General features: G+C 33.8%; 1 protein-coding gene across 8 annotated transcripts in view; it reads right to left on the minus strand.

Moving 5' to 3' along the window:
- Nucleotides 1-27,204, minus strand: part of LOC148956525 (uncharacterized) — a 161,671-nt gene that overhangs the window by 2,597 nt on the left and 131,870 nt on the right. For 7 of the 8 annotated variants that reach the window (XM_089085779.1, XM_089085762.1, XM_089085771.1 and 4 more), the window contains 8 exons: nucleotides 25,372-25,552; nucleotides 22,261-22,554; nucleotides 20,095-20,199; nucleotides 16,224-16,376; nucleotides 13,355-14,044; nucleotides 9,752-10,213; nucleotides 7,263-7,413; nucleotides 3,233-3,333 (listed from right to left, as the gene is read on the minus strand). In XM_089085779.1, the coding sequence (XP_088941905.1) occupies nucleotides 3,233-3,333; nucleotides 7,263-7,413; nucleotides 9,752-10,213; nucleotides 13,355-14,044; nucleotides 16,224-16,376; nucleotides 20,095-20,199; nucleotides 22,261-22,554; nucleotides 25,372-25,552 (2,137 nt within the window). The remainder of the gene's footprint in view (nucleotides 1-3,232; nucleotides 3,334-7,262; nucleotides 7,414-9,751; nucleotides 10,214-13,354; nucleotides 14,045-16,223; nucleotides 16,377-20,094; nucleotides 20,200-22,260; nucleotides 22,555-25,371; nucleotides 25,553-27,204) is intronic. The other variant, XM_089085801.1, reaches the window with a different exon arrangement.

Consider the following 27,204-nt stretch of genomic DNA (forward strand, 5'->3'; position numbering starts at 1 on the left):
TTTAATGCTTTCTCCACTTTCTTTACATTCCTCTTGTTTTCATATGATCTAGCACTCAGATAATTATTGTATAAGTCCTTTCTCCTTTTTATTAAACATAAAGCTTTTTCACTAATAATCTTAGCTGCAGTTCTAGCTTCCTTCCCTAGGACACTTTCAGCAACTTCACAAATTATCTTTCAAAATTATTCCAACCATCTTCCACATTATCAAATTTTAAACTCTCAAGCTTAGTATTCAACTGTTCCAGGAAAGTTTCTCTCAAATTCTCATCCGAGAGTCTACCAACATAATAACTTCCCGGGAGGTAGTTACCCTTTCGAAATTTTAGCTTTCAATTAACCCTTGACACTACCAGATGGTGGTCTTTACTTTTAACATCCATAACAGCTCTCCTATATACCCTAGTATCCTGTATTGATCCTGCCAATCTTCGGTTTACTATAACATTATCAATAAGGTGTGCTGTCTTACCATCACGTGAATACCATGGTAACTTACGAGCCAATTTATGACCAAACACCGTGTTTGTTATAACTAGATTGTTATATCTACAAAATTGCAAGAGCTTGTATCCGTTACTGTTTTCTTTTCCTACACCAAATTTACCCCGGCTAAGATACAATCTATCCCTATTTCTACCCACCTGGACGTTAAAATCTCCTAGTAAAAACATCATATTTCTACCTGGGACCCTGTCTATTTGTTCCTGTAACTATAAGTAAAATTCATCTGAGCCACTAGTATCTCCGTCAGCCGGTTCTACAAGGGCATATACTACTATAACTGATACCCTGAACTTTTTAGTCATAAAATGACATTAAAGTGACATTAAAACTAAAAACGAACAGAAATTACGCTAAATACTAAGGATGGGAACTTCAGGCTAAAGTTTAGCATTCAGTTAAAATGATATTCTCGAACTTTTACTTTTTTTCGTTTTTTTTATTGCAATTTTTCGGCAATAAATTTGTTCAGTACCCGAAAAATTCACCCGCACAAGGCTTAGCCTACACAAACATAAAACCCGGTAAAATTCAACCCAAACCCATGAAAAAGTCAAATCAGCACAATTCATCGAGCAGTACAGAGGGGTTTTGTTAGACAAAGCTTTTTAGGGTCATTCTAGGTGCCTAAATGATGCTGCTAACGATGTCAGTAACGTAGAAGACGGTGATGATTATCGTAGTAGTCAAGATAGTTATGATGACATTAACGACTGTGATAACTTCGATAGCGGATATCGAAAGTTATTGTCTCCGTTACGAATGCTATCATAATCACGGTTATTATCGTCGTGGTCTTCTACTTTGTTGTTGTCTTCTTAAAGATCGCTCATTTCGTCTACCGCATCATTATCGTAATAATAATCATGAGTTGATCTTGAATGCCAAAGGGAATATCCAGATAACAATTTTTCAGGAATTGCTGGAATAAATATCAATCAATAGCTACCCTCTACATCCACCCAGCGCAGGCAAGGACATGAATGAAATATTCCATTTTACACTAAAGGTCTTTCTCCAATATGAGAGGAGCTTCCTTGGCGGCCTTCTCAGCATCACTTTTAAACACTTAGTCTTGACATATATTTTTTTTCAAATAAAAGTGATTATGGGGGCTAGTTTACTCTGTGCCCTCCAGTTTCATCTGAAGGGCCTTTTACGGAAAGTTGGAATCGACATTAAAATACATTTCTTATTTAGTTTACAGCCCATAGGTGAATCCACTGACCTCACCCGTAGAAATTGGAGTGCAACTATGCAAATAAAATTTATACATTAATGAGTTACCTCTTACAAACCAGGCTTTGGCACGTCCTATTGTTGCATTAAATAAAAAAAAAGTTTTTTGAACTGAAAGTAAGGAGCAACATTAAAACTTAGACGAACAGAAATTATTACGTATATAAAGGGTGCTGGCCCCTCCTCAACACCTCGCTCTTTACGCTAAAGTTTTTTAGTACTTTAAAGAAACGTCTTATTGTTCTAATTAAACGGATCTTGTGTTCCAGGAGTCATTATCTAAAAAATTGGGACAAAATTCAAACTTTAGCATAAAGAGCGAGCTGTTAAGGAGGGGGCATATACCTGATAATTTCTGTTTTTTTTTAAGTTTTAATGTTGATCCTTACTTTCAGTTGAAAAAACTTTTTTTATTTAATTTCTGATCGTTTTTTAAATAATGCCAGTAAGTCTAGCCCCACCTCCACGGAGAAACCCCCTCCTCACCAAAATATCCTCTAGACAATTCAATACCGGTGAAAATTTACCCCAAATAATTACTCTTAACCACTCCGCGCGTAGAATTGAAAAGGAAAAGAAAAAGCGAGACATGTAAAAAGAATTTTGTATAAGAATTCTGAGAAATTCTCCCAGTATATAATTTCCCCTGACAAGTTCACTCCCTGGAAACTTAGCTCCCCATGGAAAAACCCTCAGAAGAAAATTTGTCCCCCCCCCCCCCGAAAATATACACCTACATCCCAATAACAAATACTATGCGCAAACAATGGGCAAGTTTTACAACTTAAAGACCATTCCCCTGGGGCTGTGGGTGGGTCGCGTTATACCCAAAAGCATAGCTATTAGGTCTTTGAACTATGATGAACAAAATGGCAATCTCAAAATTTTGATCGGACGACTTTGGGAAAAAAGGGGTTCAATTTTTTGGTCACATAAAAAGGACACCAGAACTTTTAATTTCCGTTCGAATGAGCCCTCTTCCGATATTCTAGGACCACAGGATCGATACGATCACCCCTGGGGAAAAAAAGCAAGTGAACACGCATCCGTGATCTTTCTTCTGGCAAAAAATACAAAATTCCACATTTTCACAGATAGAAGCTTGAAACCTACATTGTAGGGTTCTCTGATACACTGAATCTGATCGTGTGCTTTTCATTCAGATTACTTGACTCTTAGGGGGTGTTTCCCCCTTTTTTCGAAAATCAGGAAAATTTTCTCAGGCTCGTAACTTTTGATGGGTAAACTTAATGCAATTCATATATTTGAAATCAATATAAGAATCCGATTTTTTTTATATATCTATAGGTATCAAAATTTCGTTTTTTAGAGTTTTGGTAACTATTGAGCCGGGTCGCTCCTTACTTACAGTTTATTGCACGGGGAACAGTTATAGAATTTAAGAGAAACTAAATTGCCCCAAAACCTATGAAGAATAAATTATGTCTTAAAAGACATAATTTACCACTCATTCTTGCGTATCTCACCTGAGCTTGATATCTCGTTATTTGTTGAGTAAGGATTTCTTGATTTGCGCTCATTATTCTTTCCAACTGATTCAACTCGGATTCATGTAGTAATCTAGTTTCTGAAACAAAAAGAGACACTCAAATTAAGCTACATACAACCCTTGTCTGGAGCAAATTTTTGAATAAAGAAGCACTAAACTAGCCAGTATTTCTCTTTCACATTAAATGTAAGATTTTTGATAGGTTCTTCTTTGTCTCCTCAAATGAATCTTGGCTTTCAAATAGTCATGACGTTCAGCAAATCAAACTTCTTATCAGAGTGTTAAGCAGTGATTGGACGATGAATTAGAATTGGACCAATCAGAACTTCTTAAAAGATCGGAATCGATCGAATTTTCCCGTTTTTTGTTATGATTCTACTATGTAATTAAGTATTGCTAGTTCAGCTCTTCGTAAAAAAGTTGCATCTATATCTTTATTATTCGGATAGAGCTAATGCTTATAAAAGCAGATAAATCAAGATAAAGCGGATCGAGTTTGTCTGTTTTAGTATTGAAATAAGAAAATTCAGTTACAACTATGAAACTGGAGATCCAGAATATTGTTCATTTGAATTGTGGGATATTTTCTATTTATTATACCTGGTCCTGAAACAAGTTCTTTCAAGTAGCAAGGAGAGTGAAAAATGAAATCCGATTCTTTAAATTGGTTCAGTGGGAACTTACACAACCATATACGCCTCAGAAATCAGGGGAACCCGGAAAATTAGTTTTTTGATGAAAATGATCTCCATACGCCGGCATGCAGTTTTAGTACTTAACAGGCGACAAGTTTGAAAATAAGGAAAGTGTCTGAAAACTCAGCAAAAACCAAGCAAATAAAATATCATCCTGGAACTCAAGAAAGTGTCACTTTTCAGACTGTTGTGACATAAGACGAACGCTGGTATTAATTGTCAGTAAATTGGGTACAACAACAGTCATTTAATGAAAAAAATAATGTAAGAATGTAACCCTAACATCTTGTTGTCAAACAGGAATGGAAAAAATGTGTATATATCATAGAGCAGCAACAAATATAAGCTATGTATTAATACGGTTATTGTTGAAATTATTTTCACTTCGAAGCGTTAAGATTAACGCTTCAAATTATTAGTCAATCGACTCACCTGTAAGGACATCTTTTTAGAAAGACAAATCATGCTATTTTTTTATATTTATCCCTTTACGAAAAGAAATTCTTATTTCTTCTGATTCTAATATTCACCTTTTTTACTGAATTTTTATTATCTAAGTAAAAATACTAAATTAAATGTTTTTCGTCCGAGGCCATGATGAAAATCTCCTACACTGCCATCTGTGTGTAATAGGCTTAAATAAGGTCATAGGCATGTGTGTCATAGGTTTTGAAATAACGTGTTATTAACAAATTGAGAATAAAAAAAACCGTCTGTTTAAATTTTTACGATCGAAAAGAATCATAAAATTTACCGAATCAGTTTACTTTTTTCCACGGTTCAATGTGGCAACCATGTTGAAACAACAACCAAAGAAAAATCGAAGAAAAATCGCACAAAATCATAGTTTTCAGGTATAAATATACCTAACATGAAGCCAGGGGGCAGAAATGTTTTCATTTTGATGTCGTTGGTGCTTTAAGGTAATTTTTTACCTTTGCTTATTCCAATTGTGCTGATTTCAATGGTGCATTTTTTATTTCAATCTAATTCCATTTTTGTGGGTTTTCAACGTGGCCTGATTTAAGTATTTGGTGCCCTTAAGCCCAAGCGATTTACGGAGAAATCCCCGAGAATTCAGGGATAGTGGAAGCCCTATACAGAAGGCAACTGATGAGTGATGAGCAAAAAGTAAAGGAAGAGACAGGTGATACCAAGCTCTCAGCTCCCATTTTTGGGAGACATCTGACAGTTTATAAGCGGCTACGGAATTCCTGTGTTGTTTGAAAATCACTTTTCTGTGAATAAGCAGTGCAGCAGCAAAGTGCACCTGGCACTTTGGAGATAAATAACATCAGTCCACATTTTTGTTAAGGAAAAAAATCACTTAGTGTTTTTTTGGCGCCCCTAGGACCGGGCTTAGTGGGCCTATTCGTAAATTCTGACCTGATAAGACCAAAAAGCATGAGTAACTTATAAGACTGGAACTTGGCGTTAGTGCCCACAAAAAAACATTAATGCCATCTAGCGTTTGGCGTTCTTTGTATTTTGTTCAGTGTAATAATAATAACAATTACTTTAAATGGTCTAATTAGTGTAGTATAAGTGTCTGATCTCAGTTTTTGACAGAAAGACGATTATAAAGCTTGAATAAAATGTCAAGAGACGCCAAACACTAGACGGAGCTGATGTTTTGTTTTGACGACGCTAGTGCCAGTTTCCACACTTATAAGTTATCTATACTTTTTGCATCGGACAGTGAATTTGCCCAGTAAACAAGCTGCATACCCAGTCAGTGAATCTTTACTAATTTCTAACATTTTTGTTTAGATGATTCACGAAAAGACCCAAGTTGTTGGTTCAAAAATTTTTACCAATTGAGGCAATTACAATCGGATGGCTCACTACAGATTTTTTTTCAACTTCATGCTGTGCTGTACCCAGTCGATTTATTCAGTTTGTTAAAGTATTACGAAAAGACGCTTCAGCTTAAATCGGCAGATTGCACAAAGTGCGACGTACCGGACACTGAAAGCATTCTTATACAACTTCATGATAAAACATTAGCAAGAGATACAGACAACTAGGGCCCCACTAACATCTGATTCAACCGTTTGTTCACTTCTTTTTGTATGAGTCATAGATAAATTATTATTATTACTTTCAATACGTTAGCGTAGAATTTGAAAAGAGCGATGAATGTCCCGTGTATTATTACTTTTTTCTCGCACCTTATCACAAAAAACGGATAGTCGGGAAAACTTGGGGAAGGCACGTACGATTACAAATTGAAAGTTCTATTAGCGTTCCAAGGGTCAAAACCGATTGGAGAGTCATTTGCAACTTCCAATTTGACCTCTCCCTCAAACCCATATGGAATATTATCAAAATTCCCCGAATACAATTTTAATCAGGAAGGTCTATGAAGATGCTTTTTGTGCCGAGACATGATAATTACAACCCAGGGGCAAGGATCGCAAATTATGCAAAAAGCCCATATAAAGCAGAGACTTCATTTAAACATTCCAATAGAAAAAAGGTCGAAATGTTACACCTTGTTAAAATCAGTCATACAAGGATTTTTAATCTGCATGATTGAAGGGCCCAAAGTGAAGCTCTTGACCTTGTTTCACCAAAAATGGTATTTAATAGTTTCTGAGCTTGGCGGTTGTACAGCTGATGCTAATCGTGCAAAGAAGATATAAAAAAAAACATCTTCAGCAAATACCATACCTTATTGAAATAGGATTCATGCACGGATTTTCAATCTTCATGATTGGAGTACCCTAAGTAGAATATTTGAGCCCATGCCCCTTCAACACACCTCTCCCGGGCATATACCCATCTTGTGCCTCTTTACAATTCATGATTACAAAACTGAGCTCTATGATTTCACGTCTGAAGCTAATATATAAATATGCACGTCCAAGGTTAAAAGACGTTTGTACATATGACAGGATGCTTATGCCCACCGCTGACGCACCTTCTCCAAATTCACATATATAAACATATTCATCTCTTTCGGCTCATGATCGTTTCTCAATTATTTTAACAGTCGTTAATTGCAATTATAACTTCATTTATTGAACATAAACAACTTAACACAAATCACATTTTTTTCCAAATGCCAGGGTGTGATATGATGAAGGGTATACTAATACGATTGTATGTTAATCATCCCAAAAGGATATCTTTTCCAATTCTCATCCTCCCCCTTCTTGGCTGTAAGGCACTTTATCAGGATAAGTTTCATAATTGCTGAGAGATGTAAATCATTTCCAGTACGGTTGATAGGACCTGCAACCGAACTTGGTTGCTCAGTTGAAAAATACGTTTAATCAATAACTAGTAAACTTTATCTACAAGACTTACCGGTAAGTATTCTGTCTGTTGTTTGTTGCTGAAATTTCAATGCCATGTCCAATTGTTTGACTCGTTCTTCTAGGTGTTTCAGTCGGTGGTTCAGATTCTGTAACACTGAGAGCTCTATTCGGCAAGCTGTTCTTCCCTCGATTGTCAAGGGCTATAAAACAATTTTTTTTTATACACAATTAATGACAGTACTTTAATGAGTATGTTTTAACTAAGTCTCAGAGACATTGACCGGAAGAGATTTATACTGAGAATTAAATAAAAAAAAGTTTTTTTCAGTTAAAAAAACAAGTTTTTTTTAACTGAAAGTAAGGAGCGACGTTAAAACTTAAAACGAACAGAAATTATTCCGTACACGAAAGGGGCTGTCCCCTCCTCAACGCCTCGCTCTTTACGCTAATGGCTATCTCAAAATTTTGATCGGGTGACTTTGGGAAAGTAATGAGCGTGGGAGGGGGCCTAGGTGCCCTCCATTTTTTTGGTTACTTAAAAAGGGCACTAGAACTTTTAATTTCCTTTCCAATGAGCCTCCCAAGATATTCTAGGACAACTGGGTCGATACCATCACCCCTGGGAAAAAAAAAAAAAAAAAAAAAAAAAAAAATGAACACGCATCCGTGATCTTTCTTCTTGCACAAAATACAAAATTCTATATTTTTGTAGATAGGAGCTTGAAACCTCTATAGTAGGGTTCTCTGATACGCTGAATCTGATGGTCCGATTTTCATTAAGGTTCTATAGCTTTTAGGGAGTCTTTCCCCCTTTTTTCGAAAATCAGGCAAGTTTACTCAAGCACATATCTTTTTATGGGCAGGACTAAACTTGATGAAACTTATATATTTGAAATTAGCATTAAAATATGATTCTTTTGATTCATCTATTGTTATCAAAATTCTGTTTTCTAGAGTTTTAGTTACCACTGAGCCGGGTCGCTCCTTGCTTACAGTTCGTTATCACGAACTGTTTGATCATGAGGGATTTGCTGTATAAATCGCGAATAGTTTCACTTCTAGGGATGAAACTCTCCTTCAGTACAATTCGAGTGTATGAACACAAAAGAAAAATTACTTCAAGAAATATACATAGCTCAAGTTCTAATTATGAAATATTATAAACTAAACTAGATTAAAAAGCTCAAAATGTTCGATTTCACTACATACATAATTGAAATATGGCTTTATTTTTTTTGTGATTTACTTTTATTTTTATTGTTTTTATTGGCGTTTTATTTTTATTGTTCGAGTAGCCAATTACCCTTCAGTTTAAACTTGGATTGGATTGAAAGCAGAGTAAATCCTACCAAAAATTAAAAATTTTATACGTAGCCTTTACAAAAGAAGGAACTAATTTGTCAAAAAGGGTAAATTGACTAAGTTCTTCGTACAAGGAAAAAAACAAATCAATTATTGTGACCTACGTCGGTTTATAGAAGGAGCGTTCCAAAAGTAAAAAAAATAATTGTTTTCCTGCTTTTTGAGGCAACTGTGATGGTTCAGAAAAGAGATAGGTTGGAGATTCTTTGAACAGCAACGGACAACAGAGTTGTAATAATCGTAATACTATGAAGTAAAAAAAAAACGAAGTTAAAAATCCAATCAAAAATAAAGCCAAACCACTGTTGCCTGGCGATCTTCATTTTAGGAAAGCAAGTTTGTTAAACTATTAGTCTGGTTTATAGGTGGAAAAATCACCCTCCCGCCTCACCACATCACCATATGTCCATCACAGCTCATGATCAGTGGCCAAGATAAGAGTGGTATCATGTCACAGAAATTGGGGGAAGAGGCGAAATACATTTTCAAGAATAGAAGGGGGGATATTTTTTTGTCCAAATTCTTAAATAAGATAGCAAAAAAATTCATTTGTCAATGGAAATATCCCAAGTGAGGGTATTTCATACCTTCCTAAAATTCCATACCTTACTCAAACATTGAATTCTTCTTTATTATTAAAGCATAATGGGACTCGTTAAACAACTCTTGTTTGTTACTTTGTAAGAAGCTCGTAAAAAAAAAACTTTCTAAGAAGTTAAACCTTCGTAAACTTTGATTTTTATTTATTATTAAACGTGGTTAGACCACAAGCCACTTAGTGCTTAATATACAGTCGCTCGAAGGAATATCAAAACTATCATTAGGAAACTAATCTGAAAAAGTATAGCGCATTTTCCTCGACTTCTCCGAGTCCATATCTTCGAGTTTTTGGCAACAAAAAATCACTCGATCAGTTTTTGGTGCCAAAAATTACCCCTTCATCTCTCATCATTCCTAACTCAATCCAATTTAGTCTCCTTGGTATTAATTTTCAAACGTATTCTTGGACACTGAATTCTAAAAACCACCAAGAATACCTACATTTCCCGAACATTTCGGGACGGCGTTAATAACAGAATTCTAGGTACAGATTTTATAATCAAAGATGTCCTTCCAACGAAATGCCTAAAATAGTATAGCAATTTCAAGTTAAGGTAGATGCACGTCAATACTTACTTTGAAGAGTTTATTACAAATGGCAGGTGGTGGTTGACTAGAGAATATAGGCATCCGGGTTAAATGACTTGAAGAGGGTATTGGACTAGACGGTCGCTGACAAAGAACTGTGTCCGATCTACGCTCGAGCTTCAATTTTTGGCTATTAGCATTAAAAACTGCTGCTGAAAATTCGTTCTTTGAATAGGGTTTCAATTTATTTTGAAGACTTTTTAATTCACATCTATGCTTTGTCATAAGGATTTCTTTCTCATTTTCATATTCTTCAATCCGCTTCTGTAAGGCTTCTATTTGTGTTTCGTAGTTGAATTGATTGTACTGCAGCTGATTCTTGAGGGATTCAACATCTTCTTGGAGCTTTGCGGTGGGTATATCTTCTTCATATGATACACGAGAAGATTCCGATTGATAAAAGGATATTTGACGACGCAGTTCGTTATTTTCCTCCTCCAAATCAACAACCTGGAATTATATAACATACGGCGGTGAAAAGAATTGGCAATTTTGTGCTTTAGTATGGCTCAATTGAGAATTACTCAAACAAGGGACAATATGGTGTTGCTAAATTGAATAAAAAAAAAAAAAAATAATTTCAGGGATTAAAATCTTTTGTGGGCTTGAGCCCAGATTTCAGTCAAGACTCACATTATCCTTTTGATTATAGACGTTTAAAATGTTTGGTTTTTTCTTTCGACAACACATTTACCGATTGGATTGTCTGCCAAATTTGAAGCTTTTCAACTTTTCGTTAGTATTTTAATCAAATCTTTCTATCCAGTCTTTAACTAAAAGAAAATAATAATCCATGCATTTGCCGAAAACAGAAAGTATTTGGAATGTTAAGGAAATAATAAGCATTTGAGGAGGTGCTGGATTGAAACGTATTGACTGAGCTAAACATAATAAAGAATTATCGACTGAAAAATCGTTCCGGAACTTAGCAAATTCACTCCAAAATAATGTCTCCTATTTAGTTTACACATTTATTTTGTCAAAACCATGTCCTTAAATATTTAATACAAAACCTGGAAATATCATTGCTTGTTTTTATAGTTAGCTTTGGGTTTTTACACGAACACAATTTATGTTGATAATGATTTTTCTATCAAGGATCACCCCAAGTTTCTGATTTTTGGGTTGAAAAAATCGGTCTGGAATTAAAAAAGGCATCCAAAAGGATTTTAAAATGAGACAAGTGCTTGAAATGCTTTACAGGGTACGTAGATCTATCCCGTTTATGCTTTATAGGTAAATCACGTGTCATAAGTATTTCCTTCCTTGCGCATAAGTTTTGACGGTTTAAATCCGTATTTGCAACAGGAACATTTTTCTGACAGATTGAAAACATTTTTGATGAAATCGAACCTTGTATTGTGACTCTAAGATACTCATAATGTTTTTATACTTTTTTTGCAGTTATTTCCCCATTTTAGCTGTTCTTACTTTTTTTGCTTTTATTGTTCCTTGTTTTTACTCGCCTTTTCGAATCGGAATTGATATGTAATCAATTAATCCGGTAATAGAACACTTTAACCTTGAGACAAGGTATATTTCCCCTTAAAAAAAAAAAAAGTTAAAAACCGACAATTTTTAAAATTACACCTAAGTTTGTTTCTTTGTGTTTGTTAATTTAGAAGCTTTTTGCAAATAAGATATTTTTCAAAGAAAAGTAAAGAGGTACATTAAAATAAAGGTGAGCAGAAATAAAGTCAAATAATTATTTAAGCGTAAAACTACCATAACTCACTATGAATAAATAAATGAGCTACAGTAAATAAGCAGTTACAGTCGTAAATAGTCACAAAAAAAAAATAATAAAAAAAAAACACCATCATAACCAAGATTACTGAAAAGAACAAATGATTGCGAATTGACAGTTTAATATATACTGATATTCATTCCTGAAAGTCTTACTAACTTTGGATTTATTAAAGTCACAAAACAGAAAACGTTAAAATATATTTCTGCTGGTTTTGAATTCAGTTTATTTATTGATAGTGATTTATGGTAGTTTTACGCTTGAAAAACTATTTGACTTTCTTTCTGCCCATCTTTGATTTAATGTTGCTCTTTATTGTCTTTTGAAATAGTTTTCTTGTGGGAAGTTTTTTAGAATTAATTCATGCTCGTTTTTAATTGACATGGACACTATCTATTTATTTTTTATTTTTTTTTAGACCAGGGTACTTTGTATAGAAGGAATTGCAGTAAAAACTTCGAAAATGGCTCATTCGATTGGAAATTGAAAGGGCTAGTGCTCTTTTTAATAATTGAAACCGATTGGAGGGCACATATATATATATATATATATATATATATATATATATATATATATATATATATATATATATATATATATATATATATATATATATATATATATATATATGTATATACTTTGTCATTAAAAACTCATATTAGTCAACTTAGAGCAACAGTGTCAAGAAGTTTGTTTGCAGAGATTAAACTTTTATTTTCATATCAAATCGTGAGAACTTTATGCTTTGTTTTATTTAATTTTTATTTTATGTATTGTACAAATGGTTGGATTTTGACTCTTCCTTGAAATTCACGAGGGGTGTTCAAAATAAATCAATAAGAATATTTGACCACTTTTTAGCACATCCCAGGAAGACTGGAAAATTACCTGAGGCTAAAATATCTTATTTATTTCTTGACATTCTTGGTTTAAGACAACTTTTCCATTTAATTTAGGATCGTGGTTTTTAAAAATCCAGCATAAAGATCACTTTTGAACCGAATGATACTTTAGATTGAAAATCAGCAATTTCATTTATAAAGAGCTAGGAGCAAATTTATTCTTTTGTTTGTTGAGAATAAATATAAATCAAATTAGTAAGTGAAGCACCATTGCTGCTCAGATTTAACAGAAATTTAAAACAGATGATTATTTTTGCTTATAGTAGCGGGCTATCCTAATATCGTTTGTGACTTGTTTGGTGATTATCGTTGCTATAATGTTTACTCTCCACTATTTTTTCCCCCTTTCTTCTTCTTCTTTCTCTTTCTTAGGAGTATTCATTTTTTGTTGTTGTTGATTTCTTTCTTGTGATAAAGGATACGCCTCGAGTTCTACCTCTCTATCTGCCTTGTTGGCGCTGCAAAAGGCTGAGGAAGAATTTTTAAATTTTTTCTAGTGGAGCTGTCTAAGAAGAGTTTAAGTACTCGCCAGACTGACTATGTGAAACAATAAGCTGTGCAAAAAAAAATGCGGTTCTATTACACTTTTTATGGCTATAATGAAAGAAAGGTTAAAATGCCTAGGTCAGCGTTTACGGCTGAAGGATGACATATTGCCAAAAATTGTACTTTTTAGCCACCTATTTCGGGCCAAACGAAAAGCAGGTCTTCCCGAAATAGATAGGGAACAGGTCATAATAAATGATCTAGGAAATTGATGCTTCACGGTAGCGGTCAAAGTATGAAGCTCTGAACCAACGAGGTAAGGGAGGAACGTGTACAGCTCTATTGGCCTCAGGCGGCTTGGTGATGCATTGACTTATTAGTAGCAGCAGTAGCAGTTTGCTTAATACTTCTTAATTTCCACCTTGAAAGGAAGAACCACCCACAAGTATTTCTTACCTGTTTCTCAAAAGTAGACCTTTCATCAATGGTTGATAAGGAGTCTGTGTCACTTTTCTCTTCAGCTTTATAAACAAGCTCTTCCAACTCTTTAATTTTCACTTCAAGTCCATTAAACTTGTCGTCCATCATATCACGTTCTTTTTTGAACAAATCACGCTCTTCTTCAATTTTCTGCTGCCAATAAATATCAAGATCATCATACTCTTCTTTTAGAGTATCTAACCCATGTTCTAATTCTTTTGTCCGTTCTTCAAGCAGTCGCTTTTCATTTGCTGATTTTTCTTTTTGATCAAGTACAGTCTGATTCAGTTCTCGAATGCGCTTTTGAAGTAATTCAGTTTCATAAGTCACCCTCTCTTCTATCCTCTTATCAACTTCACTGTTATCTATTTGATTCTTCATCAATTCTTCTTTGTCCACAATCATTTTCAGTATTTCAAATTTAATACGGTCTAACTCTGTCTTAACTTCGGTACATTGCATTTTGTCACATATGCTGGAATGCGAATCAACAAGATTCATGTCTTTTTTCGGGAAGGAATCTACTAATGTTTTGATGTTACTTTCAAGGTCACTAATTTTTGTTGCTACTTCTACCTTTTCACTTTGAATAGACGATAGTGCCTTTTCTTTATCTATTGCCTGATTAACTATGTGGGTAGCTTCCTCAATCCGACAATGAAGTTCCTAAAAAAAAAGAGCGTGAATTGGACGTCTTTGCTAAATTACGGTGGTAGTGGAGACCAAAGTGGAAAATCATGTTTGTTTTATTTAAATTTTCCTCAATTGTAACAATGCATTAATTTTAAGGAGCGCCCACACTAGAAACAAAAGTACTTCTTAAGCTTCTTGAATGTGTGGTATTTCAGTAATGTATTTTATTTATCAAAATATATTCTGGCCATACCAATAGAAAGACTTCAGGTGCACAATTTATGTAAAAAGAGAGCTAAAAGGCAAAAACCCAAATGCAAATAATTTTTGGGAGCCAACCCGGATCCACCCAAATATTGTATGCAAATTATTTAAAAGTTCGTAAAACTTAGACTAAGCAACACAAGAAATAACAATTCTTGTGATTAAGTGCTTCTTTAAATTTAATACCTTATACCGTAACTTCTAAGCTCTCTCTTAGAAGTTAATATTGTGCGTGGATAGATTAGAAATTAGTAACAAGGCATTATTAGTAAGTGGAGAGAGAACTTTCTTATTGAATTTTGTCCGATATTTCTGTATTTAAAATATAAAATATTATTTCATCCCTTCTGTGTGCAATAGACAAGTCTCATATTTCGAAGTTCGAATCCACAACCTGCAAAGAGGCATCTTTATCATACGCTACTAGGCACCTGGCCACACATACTGAGACATCGACACATGACTAGCGTTAACCGTTACATCCATGCAAACAAAATTTCTTTACAGCATTGATTAGCATATTTCCATCTATAATTCGTAAATGTATAAATGTTAGGTCCAATAGTGCTGAATATTAACTGACCATAAGAAAGCTCTGTCCAAGAGACAGAGCTCCAGTATGTTCGGCTGTGCTCGCCATGTAAATTGTGATTTGTAATTTGTTCCACCTAGGTTTATAAGGTATTAACGAAAAGCCTAAAGCATTTCCTTTTTTGTATAGTTAAAGGGTCAGAGATGTTTCATTGCCTCAGGTAGCCTACTTGTCGTTTTATTTTAACTTTTATAACAGCAACTAAGACTGATTCGACCCTAGTTTATAGCATTCAGCCAGCCTAGCGCAAAGATTCGGCAATAGGTTCAAGTCCCGTCAGTTCAAGATCAATTCTGTCTATTAAAATTTTAGGACGAATTGCAATCATTTTCGATCTTTTGTTTAATTAAATCCCATGTCTTCTTGGGTAAATTCACTCTGAGAGCCTTTTCAAAACATTCTTTTCCATCTATTCTTTAAGGTTTTATTAGTATGTTTTTGCAATTTCTAAAACGTGTAATATTATACGGCGCTCAGTGTCGTCAATCAGGGAAATTGAGGAAGAGAGGCAGTGGTGTATTATTTTCAAATCTAGGGGGGGGGGGGGTAATTTTGTTTTTATTTAGTTTTTTCCATGTAAATAGAAAATAAGTATTTGACAAAACCTAGGGGAGGGGGGCCAATTCCCCCCTTCAATTAGTGTCACTCCTAACGCTGGTTATTCTGATTTTACATTGCTAATCCTTTTCACTGACTAATTAAAAAAAAAAAAGACTAAAAGAAAACAAAAGACTAGAGAATAGCATACAATGAAAATACTTAGGGTCTAGTACAAGATCTATGGTATTCTAAAATAAAATAAAAATGATATAATTATTGCTGATACTAGTGTTATCATTGCTACGATAAAACTGGTGAATTGCAATATGAAAAAATATGATTTCTTCGAAACTAGTATTTAATGCATTAATCAGATTGGGTATTTCAATCCCATCAAACTTCCCCTTTTTTTCAACTGTATTTTATAGGCATATAACATCAATATTATGACGTTTAGTTGTACAGTGGACCTCGATAACTGCAATACCTCTGTAATTGTAATAAAAGCTCTGTCCGTTGCTTTCGAGACTGACAGCCCTATAACCTAATTATAGATTTTTTTTTCAACCTCCATAATTGCAATCTAGATATTAGTTGACGCTTGCATTATGATATAACTAAATCGACTAATTGTATTAATAACAAAATGGGACGGTGGCGGAGCGGTTGCCAGTGTGTTGACCATGGGCCACTTAACATTGCGACGAGTTTGTTGCAGTAGTATTGGTAACTTTTGCTAAAGAGTCCTTTTTCAAAATGTCTTAGCGTTCCTGGGTATTGCCTTTTCTAATAGTGAAAATAAGTACAGTAACTTACATCACATTTATCCAGCATTTGATTTTGATGTTGCTCTAAAGTATGTTTGTACGGTTCCATTTCTTGTTTAACTGCTTCTTCCACAGTTCCTTCGATGTGTTTCAATCGCTTTTTGTATTCATTTAAATCTGAAGATAAATTAATACATTCTTCCTGAAAATAGAAAAGAAGTTATAATCACTTTATTGGTTACGCAGAAGCCCCAATTACGTTCCCTCACCAATTCATATTTACCTCCATAGCCATTTATTGGTCTCGCTTCCTGGGATCTAATTTCGCTCAATCACTCAGACTTTGCATTAAAGATATTGCAAAATGGAACTTTACAGAAATTGACCGGTTCTTGGTTAATTGAAAAAAAAAACGCACTGAATATCTTGGATAAGAGATACACACTGAGTTAGCCAAAGGGAAAAGAAACCCTTCACATCTAATTTTTGAGACCCAGCCTTCCTCTTTCAGTACGAAATACCTTTTAATTATGCTTGCCATTTTTTACGGGTAAAATTTATGTTCCTCGGGTTATTCGTAAGTTATGTTTCTGCAGTCCCACGTTTTAATATTTTGTTGTGAGATATATATTTATTTTTTATTTTATTTTTATTTTGTTTTTTATCTTTATCTTTTCAAATTTTTATTTTTATATTCTATTTTCTAGATTTTCTAAACGCAAATTATTTTGCTTTTTTTTAGATACAATTCATATCTTTTTAGATGCAAAAAAAAAACAACAGTGAAACATATCAGTCACAAAGAAAAATAGGAAAATTTTCTTATTTTTCAGCACACTTAGACCATTTTTAAAGAAGAAGTTTAAGAATTATCATAATTCTGGTTTAGTAAATGGATTGATCAAAAACTACTGAATTAACTGGAATAAAAATCTTTTACTTTCGATTAAAGTTAGAGCTGATGGCTTGTTTCCAACTCCTATTCTTCACAGGGAACACAAATCTTAAGACAAAGGTGCTTCAAAGTTAAATAAAACGGAGTTCAACAGCTATTTTCTCCATTATAAAAAGTTCGCAAGCAAATCTACGGAATAAATCATAGCTAGCTTCTGCTCGGTTCAATTGGTAATATAAAGACAAAAACAATCACAATAATTAGCAAACTCAAAGTTCACTCTTAAAATTCGAAATCTGAAATTTGCTAAAACAGATTGTGCGCTGAATTGTAAAACTTATAGAGCGTTATTAAGCCCGTTATTTAAGAGGAGGATCTGAGATGTGCATTTAGCCTATATTCACCTTTTTTTAATGAATTAAAAGTAAATTTTTGAAATAAATAATAACAGTAAATTATCTGTGGCTGATATAGGGCTAGCTTACTGAAATATATTACATTGCGAAATTTGATAATCAACCTTGGGAAAAGTCGTTGACATTTGATTTTATCATGAAAATTTACTTGCAAATTTTTGGAATCTTATTTACCAATTACGTTAAAATAAAGGAGATGGGAGAGGAAATTAAAATCCAATGGCTTCAGCGTCCTGTATGTTACTTTGAATTTTGACTTTATTCAATATAAACATACAAATAAAACACAACTCCAGGGACTGATCAATGATCCCTAGGGCCTAAGTGTAGTCCCTGGAGAACTTGAATATTCATACAAATACTATCGCTAATTATTGACAAGCAACAAATTGAAGAAAAAAAAAAAAAAAAAAAAAAAAAAAAAAAAAAAGCACTGTACACTACATAAAAAAGAGAGAATCCTCCTAAAATCTATTTATTTGTACTAGTAGAAAGAAGATGTTTCTTATAATTATATTTAAATGACGGAACTGAAACAGAATCTTTTATTTCCAGCGGAATACGTATAATGTTAGCCACAATAATATGTTAGCCACCTGATTTATCAAAAAGATGAATAAATATAAACGAAACTAGATCAAATTGGGGGGGTCAGATCAATCAGACGGGGAAAACAAGATGAAAAAGAATATTGATATCTAATGGCACACAGTTTCCGGTTTCAAACAATTTGGAAAATTTCTAGAACTTTTTCAGGAAGTTCACTAAACTTTTGAACCTGCAAATTTTGCAGCAATGAAGATTGTGAAGTTTCTTCTACTTCTTCTAATTTGGAGTGAACTACTACTACTACTTCTAACAACGCACCGCAGCATCAAGCCGCCTGAGGCCAGCACAGCTACGCACGCTCCTTCTAGATCCCAATCTATTCAAAGCCTCCCTTTTTACACCCTCCCAGGAAATTCCTATTTTCTTTAAATCTTTCTTTATGACATCCTCCCGCCCCATACGAGGACTACCTGATTTCCGTTTAGCCCTTGACGGTTGGCCGAAAAGAACAATCTTCGGCAATCTGTCATACTTCATCCACACAACGTGCCCTAGCCATCTCAACCTTTCTCTCATTATAGCCCTAGAAAGCGGGATTGAACCACACTTTTTGTACGGCCTGCTGTTTGAAATACGGTCAGGCAGTCGGGTACCTAAAACAACCCGTAGACAATTTCTCTGGAAAACATCTAGCAAACCTTCATCCGCTTTTCGGAACGCCCATGCTTCAGAGCCATATTTGATCACTGTCATCACTGTAGCTTCTAATATTTTAATTTTGGTTTGCAGACTTATCTTCCTTTTCTTCCAAACTTTTTTAACTGTGAGAAACACCCTGATCCTTGGCTATTCTACTTATTAACATCTTCACTGCTCCCACCGACTTTACTAATAATACTAGTAAGGCAAGTGAAGCTGCCCACAGGATCAATCTTTTCGTTACCCAACGTGAAGAGTGAAGGTTGCATAAATTAACATGAGATGAATCGGTAAGTGAAATTTACGTTAAGAAGAATGCACCCCCTTTTAGTGAAACGTTTTCAATTAAGAAGTATGATATATATGCATGTGTATTGGCTATTAAATTTTCACCATGAAATTAAAGTTAGCTATGAATTTATCGAAAAGAATGTCCTTCAATACAGAAGTCCTATAGCAGCCACAAAATCTGGAGCAAACATCTTATATTTAAAATCTAAGCACAACAGATTTAAACTTATTCACTAGTTGATAAGGGAACTTTTTCCTCCGGCAATTTTTCTAGGGGAATTCCTAAATTTCCCATAGGGTCTGAATGAAACGAAAAACTAAAAAAATAGTCAGGAAATTCAATTGTATAAGACTGGTTTCTTCCTAGGGAACGAACATCAGTGCCAATAAAAGTGGTAGATTTATTTGTAATAATAACCCGGTTTTATTACAGTTTTTAATAACCCGGCAGTAATTTGAATGCCTATTGGATTTTGGTCTAAAACTACTTTTGTTTGGTCATTGAAACTTTAATTATTCAAAATCGAGAAAATTCTACTGATAGCATACTGATTTTTTTAATCATGATTTCTATGCAATATGATATCTATGTGTAAATAATAGAAAAGAGCTACTTTTTCATAAAATATATCTTTGAATAATTTTTTTAACTCAAGACAAACATCTCAAACTTTTTTCTTTGTTACAATAAAACAGTTGAAATATAGGTTGCCTATAAGGTCCTATATAAAGAGAAAAATAATTTTTTGCTGAAGAAAGGATAACAGAAAAAGAGTGAAGACTGATTATAAAACACCTGATTAATAGAAAGGTCATTGAGGGTTCACGAGCATTATACCACATATCTTTTGTGGCTGTATTTAACCCTTTAAAATTGAAAATTTTAGGAAGAATATGTATAGAAAAAATGCCTTAGAACTGATGCACATAAATATGAGACACTAGAGCGCAAGTCGTGACTTAAATTTTTTAAGTTTGCTTATTTTGATAAAGTAGCATGCATAGCCATCACCAGAGATAGTAATCCTTAGAATGAGTGTGTTTTGGCAAATTCTTTTCATGCTTTATACCTCTTTATTATGAAGTCTTTCAGTGGTCGAAACTAAGAGCCTCTCTAAATTCCGGAATCGTTCTTCTTCTTGGTAAAAAGGTGACACAGCCTCATATTCCACAACCTGTTCAAACAAATGTGATGATTCACTCATATTTATTTCTATAACGAAGGGTTATCAAAGCATCCATACACAGGACCAGTGTTGCCAACGCTTTGAAATAAATTGTACTTGTTTTTCAAACAAAATTGTACCACAAGAGATTAATTTGTACCATCTGAAGAGTAGGTTAAATTTTGCAACAACAAGAGGAAAATTTTCGATAAATTAAAACTTGAACAGATATCCGAGTTAGAAAGGATCAAGTAAATCCAACATGTAATGGAAAATTGGATTGTATCAAAAAATTTCCAAACGTACCGTATTGTATCAGGGCCTCCAAATTGTACCAAACGCGGTACAATTATACCGCGTTGGCAACATTGCACAGGACTCTCCCTTCCGAATGCATAGAAGTGAAAAGTGTAACCTAAAAACGCTAGTTGTTTATATTTTTAAACCTCTCCCGTCGGAGTAGGATCTGCATTGAACTACGAAAGTACCCTTATTGAAATTAAGTATTCTGATGTAATGGGGTTGAGGGGAGTGGTCCAAGGATAAATCCTGTCAAGGCGCTCATATGGGCATTTGTAGACACGGCTCGTTCTGACCACAAGGATATGTTAAACTGAATAATCTTTCGCACCATGGATAAACCATTTGAGAAAAAAATCGATTCTATTAATCCGAATAATGTATATATCAACTATGTCTCATATTAATTCAAGTTACTATTTCACAAATGATGCCAATCTTTTTAATTCTTTTAGCAAGTCAAACGAATACAGAAATACTTATGATACTGAAAATTGTACAAAATTTCTCAGTTAGAATATGAAAAATTCTGAAAGGAAAGCGGTTGACAGGCTAGCTTTTAAAGTGCCATTGAGAATAGACCAACGGGGCAACTAAAACTTCAGGAAGTCGATTTGTTTAGTATCAAATTAGTATAAAAAAAGTTTTTTCTCTTAGCCTCGATTATCTTGGATTCAAGGAGCGACTCATTTTGAGCAACCCTACTAATAAGTTTCCTGTTGCTTTTTCGTTGAATAAATAAGATTCTTATGTCCGGTTATTGCAATTCAGTTGTATTAAAGCTCGATATCCATTGTTTTTATCTCAAATTTTGATGTTTACTTTTGAAGTTCATATAACTTTCTTTTAATTTTACAGCAAATAACTATTTGTCCGAGGTTGGGATTCAGGCTCTAACCCATGGGAGCTCTTCTTCGAATTTCACAACTGTCTTTCATTTTCTTTGATTTTCGCATAACACCTTTTACCTTCTGTTTTGACATTTTTCTACCCACTCCCCTAAAAAACTACATACAAACAAATCTTTATTACGAAAAGGTAAACCCTAGAAGAAAGTGGCTTTCTATTGAGTCGAACCTATTACGGTCTTACTCGAAATATTATAGTCTAAATCAGGACATGCACTGTAGATACAGTCTAAAAGCAAAACTCATCACTGAAACGCCACATTTTGGTCGAAGTTTTGCCATTTTTCAGTGTTTCCGTTTTTAGCTGATTAGCTCTAATTTTTTCAATGTCTGGGCGGGTTTCTGGTGAGCAGTTTGTTTAGCTTATCTGTCGCTTTGCCATAAATGCAAGTTCTCGTGCACTACACATTAAAAAATGTTTATCTAAAGTAATTCACAATGAAAATAGCAAAAACTGAAAAGGAGTTCCAGGCTTTCAGAGGTCCTTAAAGCAATAGTAGTTATTCGAATACCTGTGTCATATCATTAAGATGATTTCTTGGAGTTTTCGGATTAAAGAACAATGACTTGATCAAAGACAACGTGGTCACTTTTGATTCATCGCTTGAAGAAACAATTGAGAGCCTGAAAATCCTTATGTGAACTTAAACACCTTATGTACACCTTATGTACATTATTTATATACAGCTAAGCAAACATTCGTTTTTAAACGTTTCGCAGGAGCAGTAATTCGTTCAAGAATTAAACTAAGAAATAATCTTACGCCGGCAAGTCTAAAAGAATTGATGAGAACACTAGGCTGTTAGAATACAGTTATGACTAACTTGGAATGAAGAATAAGGAATGAAGCCTCTTTTTCTACCTGTTGAATATCTTGCAGCTGTTCGTATTTCTGTTTCAAATCTTCTAATTGAGCAACAAGTACTGACTCTGTAGCAGCTGCCTCAATAAGCTTATTCTCAATTTCTTGAAGGAATGACTCATGTTTCTCTCTCAAGGTCTCTGTAGAACTACAGCTACCAGAGCTATCTTCAATAAAATGAGCTTTCCACCTTTCTAAAACCTTGACGAGTTTCCCCTTTAGTTTAGACAGGCTTTCAAAACTGCTGCTTCTTTTTGCCATAAAAAGTTGGGTTGCTATACTCTGCTCATAAACCTGATGAATAACGAAGGATTTTAAATATGATAAACAAGTCGAGTAAAAAAGAGTAAAAGAGTGGCCATCCACGTGAGATCTGGTTACTGTTAGGTCCAATCATAAAAGTTAATCCGATCGGAGAGTTCTGACTAGTTCAGAACACAGTTTTTAACATTTATATTCAATTTCAATTTCTTTAAAACTATTTTTTATATATGATTCTAATTGGCAAGTCTTATCTTAAATACAAAAGTAGAATACATTTGAATTTTGGCTCTTGGTTCTAGCTACCACTGGAATTTAGCTAAATCTCATTATGAACAGCCTGGAGTTAGAGTAATCTCTATAGTGAATATGCTTTAGGTAAATTCTCATAGGAAATAAATATAGTTTTTTTTTCTTTTTTTCAAACATTAAAAAATATTAGAAAACAGAAACGGAAAAGAAAAATTTAAAATATTATATTAATTATTACCACTAAACTATTTCACTTGCACAATTAATACGGAATCATTCAAACGGTGAGTAGTCGTAATATGCTGGCAATGCAACAGAAAAATAATATCAATACACTATCAATATAAATAATATAAACAGACTATCAATCAAAGCGAAATGTTTCTTTCTAACCTCTTGAGTTTGTAGAACACACTAGAAAAACAAAGGAATACGCATTCAATTATATACTGAGAACTAAAACTGAATATATCCAAAGCTTTCAAGAAATACGGACTTTATTCTTTTTATTGAGATTTCCTCCATTTTCCCCCTGCAACTGCATAGTTAATTGTGATTCAATGACTAAAAGTGAAATATTTCAACTATGCCATTGACAAATATAACCATGGTAAATTCAAAAGATCTGCTATAGGCTAAAAATACCAATTTGTGTGTTTTAGGTTCCATTTTCACCGACTGTCTAACGAATGCAACGGAGCGATTTGATAGGAACAATTTTATGTTTTACCAAATTCATGGACGTGACCGCCGAAAAAAAGGCTATGCGAAATCAGAGTTAGATGCTCATCATACCACGAAGTAAATACTGATTTCCTTTGTTGCCTTTTAATTTGAACAGGATAGTAGCTGATATTAACATTGTATTTGATAATCCGATCTTTAGTTTGCAAGTGCCGAAAGTACAGTACCAAACAATAGACCCTATAAGTTCATTACAGTGAGAGCCTAAGCCCTAATGCAAGGTTAAGTACCAACGCTTCTATATGCAATTCTGTTTTAAATTTATCAGCCTCCAAGATCTATCTAAACTAATCTCCAATGATAAACCTCCTAATATTTTCGAACTAAGAAGTGATTCAGACAAGCTCTCTCTTGGAGTCGAGAGAGGCTCTACTGGTCGTCATAAGGGAATTTTGGCTCACTTAAGCCTACAGAAAGTACAGTTTGACCCACTTCCTAGATAGATAGGCCTTAATTTTATTCCCATGTCTATCCTATCAGATTTTGCTACTATCTCAACCGTATTTTACTGATTGCATTTTTTCTGAAGAGAATGTAAGAGATTGAAACAGATTCTGAGACCTGTAATTATTTTAAGTTCATTATTCCTGTTCAAATCTTTACGATTGGGCAAACAGAGGCGACTGAAATCAGGGGTTGACTATGCGAATTTATAATATTTTTTTTCTGAAAGACATCTCTTTAATATTAGTCATACTTGAAAAATAATAGATTCAGTGAAAAACTAAGAGTAAGTAAGAAAAGAAAAGAATAGATAAGCCTTTTAGCAGCACCAGCTTAAATGGTAAGCCAACGAATCATTCCGTAAGTGATGTAAAAGATAATAACAATAAACAGTTTCCTGAAATTTAGCTAAATTATAGTACAAGAAGGTACCTAAATAAAACGAATAAAATATGATAGGAATGCAGAATAATAAAATATAGTTTAATATAGCCGTATATCAATGAATACATATTTTTAGGGCGGAGGAGGGAACATATATCAATCAACCATCGTAATTAACTCTCGTAATTAGTTTGCCTTTAATAAACAATATTGTCAACAATCTAAGACAATTTTTTTCCATGTTTGTGCTTGAGTTTTTGTTAATCTACACAGCCACAATAAAGCTCTTTCGGCCGAACAGTTTTAGTTGAACAGATTATTCCGTATATGAAGGGACTGTCCCTTCCTCGACCCTAGTTCTTTACGCTACAGTCTATGTTCTTTAAAAATACATTTCATTCACATTCAACGGCCCTTGTGTCTGAGGAGTCGTTCTTAGTTTTTTTTTCCGATCTATTTGGTTAAAAAGTAATATTACTACTATTACGAGCAACATGAGTCACTTTTAGATTAATTTCAGTAATTTCCAGAGGATTAGATAAATTTATCTGACGTGAAAAAAAGAAGAAGCAAGGATCATCATGGCATTCAAATTGTTTCCTTGATTATTCTCCTCCTCTAAATCCCCCCTCCACCAACTATTTTTATCTCTATAAGCGATACTTCTGACATGACTGTTACTATTAAAGCATATATATATATATATATATATATATATATATATATATATATATATATATATATATATATATATATATATATATATATATATATATATATATATATATATATATATATATATATATATATATATATATATATATATATATATAATATATATACATATAATTTTTTAATAAAATATTTGGGGAGAACTGACTATGCAGAACATACATAGTAATAACCGAAAATACTAATTTGGAAGTCCTCAATTTTAACCTTAAAGATAGGCTCTATTCTTGGGTCAACGCTGCAGACGAATACCCAAATGAACCAAAAGGAGAAGAAAAGGGGAAGGAGTTTTACCTCTTGATCTTCTCTATTATCCAAGTCACCTCTTAAGTCACCAATACTCTCGGATATCCCAATACTTTGTCTTAGTTTTCTTAATTTAAACTGACAGGTTTCAGGGTCTGAATCATAATCAGCAGAATCACAATGACGCGGAAAGGATTGCACTGACCGTGACAGGTCCGAAGAACGTGATCTGGAAAATAAAAGTATTCCCTAAATGAACGGTATCTATTTTTCCAGTTTTTGGGTTTACTACATTGCGTTGAGCAAATCCAGAATACAAATTGTTTGATTTATATTTTGACATGAAAGAATATCTTTTCTAGTACTTCACATTCCTCAGTCTGCCCCTCCAACTGGAATCATGCCGAAGCCTTTAAACTGTCCAAAGTAAATTTCCCAAGCCAAAATACGAAGTTACCCGATAAATGCTATTTGATGACAATATTACGCACCGATTCTGTTCTTATTCAGCTTTTAGTTATAACTTTCTAGCTTTAATGTTTTGTCTTGATTAGCGATTCGGTTTTCTTGCCTATTAGTTATGTTTTTTGTTCCTTTTAATCATTAAAAAAAAAATAAGTTTTTTTCAAATGAAAGTAAGAAGCAACATTAAAACTTAAAATGAAAAGAAATTCTTACGGATATGAGGGGGTTCACCCCCTCGTCAATACCTTGCTCTTTTTGCTAAAGTTCGAACTTTTTTCCAATTTTTTAAGAATGACCTCTGAATCACAAAGGCCGTTTAATTAGAATAAATAGCTCTTTTGAAAGAACTAAAAAAACTGTTTTATTTAATTTCTGATAGTTTTTTAAATAATGCTGGGAAATCTGGCGCCCCTTCATGGAAAATTCTCTTCCCCCATGAAAATTTCCTCCATGGAAATATCCATAATTCCCGTTTGAATGAGCCCTCTCGCGACATTCTAGGACCACTGGGTCGATACGATCAACCCTGAGATTAAAAAAAAAAAAAACCATCTTTCTTCTCGCAAAAATACAAAATTCCACTTTTTTGCAGATAGGAACTTGAAATCTCTACAATAGGGTTTTCTGATACACTGAATCTGATGGTGTGATTTTCATTAAGATTCTATGACTTTTAGGGTGCGTTTCTTCCTTTTTTTCGAAAATCAGGCAAATTTGCTCAGGCACGTAGCCTTTGATGGGTAAGGAATAAACTTAATGAAACTCATATATTTAAAATCAGAATAATAAGCCGATTCTTTTGATATATCTATTGGTGTCGAAATTTCGTTTTTTAGAATTTCAGTTATTATTGAGCTGGGTCGCTCCATACTTACAGTTCGTTACCACGAACTGTTTGATTCTACTGTCTTAGAATAATCCTTCGATGTTTTAACTTTTATTATTTTCATTTTGGACCTAGGATAGGAAACGCCACAGGAAGCATTCGCGGTATATACCATATCGGCGGAAGTAAGGGAAGTATATAGGATGTTGTTGGAACTGATGGCACTCTGTAGCCAAGAAGTGGAGATAGCCAAAACAGCAATAAATCTGAAGCCGCTTTTCAACTAGAATCTACTAAGAAGAGGAAACAAGTCTTTCCCAGGGTTTCCCAGGGATAACTCTTAAGACCTTCGGCCATTTTTATGGCTTCTTTCATAATTTTTTCAATTTGTTGGTTCGTCGCATTCTTTTGAATTTATTTCCCCCCCTTCAATCAAAAGTGTCCAACGTACGTATCCGTAGAAAAATTTGTTTTTTATTTATTAATGAATATGGAAATATAGCTGTCGAATATAAATGTAATTGCTTCATGAAGAATACAATTAAATTTAACCATCTATTGCAAAACCTACTTCTAATTGAGCTTTGAGG

Source organism: Artemia sp. Qi Xiang Cuo, chromosome 1 (assembly GCF_049724085.1).
Source record: "Artemia sp. Qi Xiang Cuo chromosome 1, ASM4972408v1, whole genome shotgun sequence".
Lineage (NCBI taxonomy): Eukaryota > Metazoa > Arthropoda > Branchiopoda > Anostraca > Artemiidae > Artemia > Artemia sp. Qi Xiang Cuo.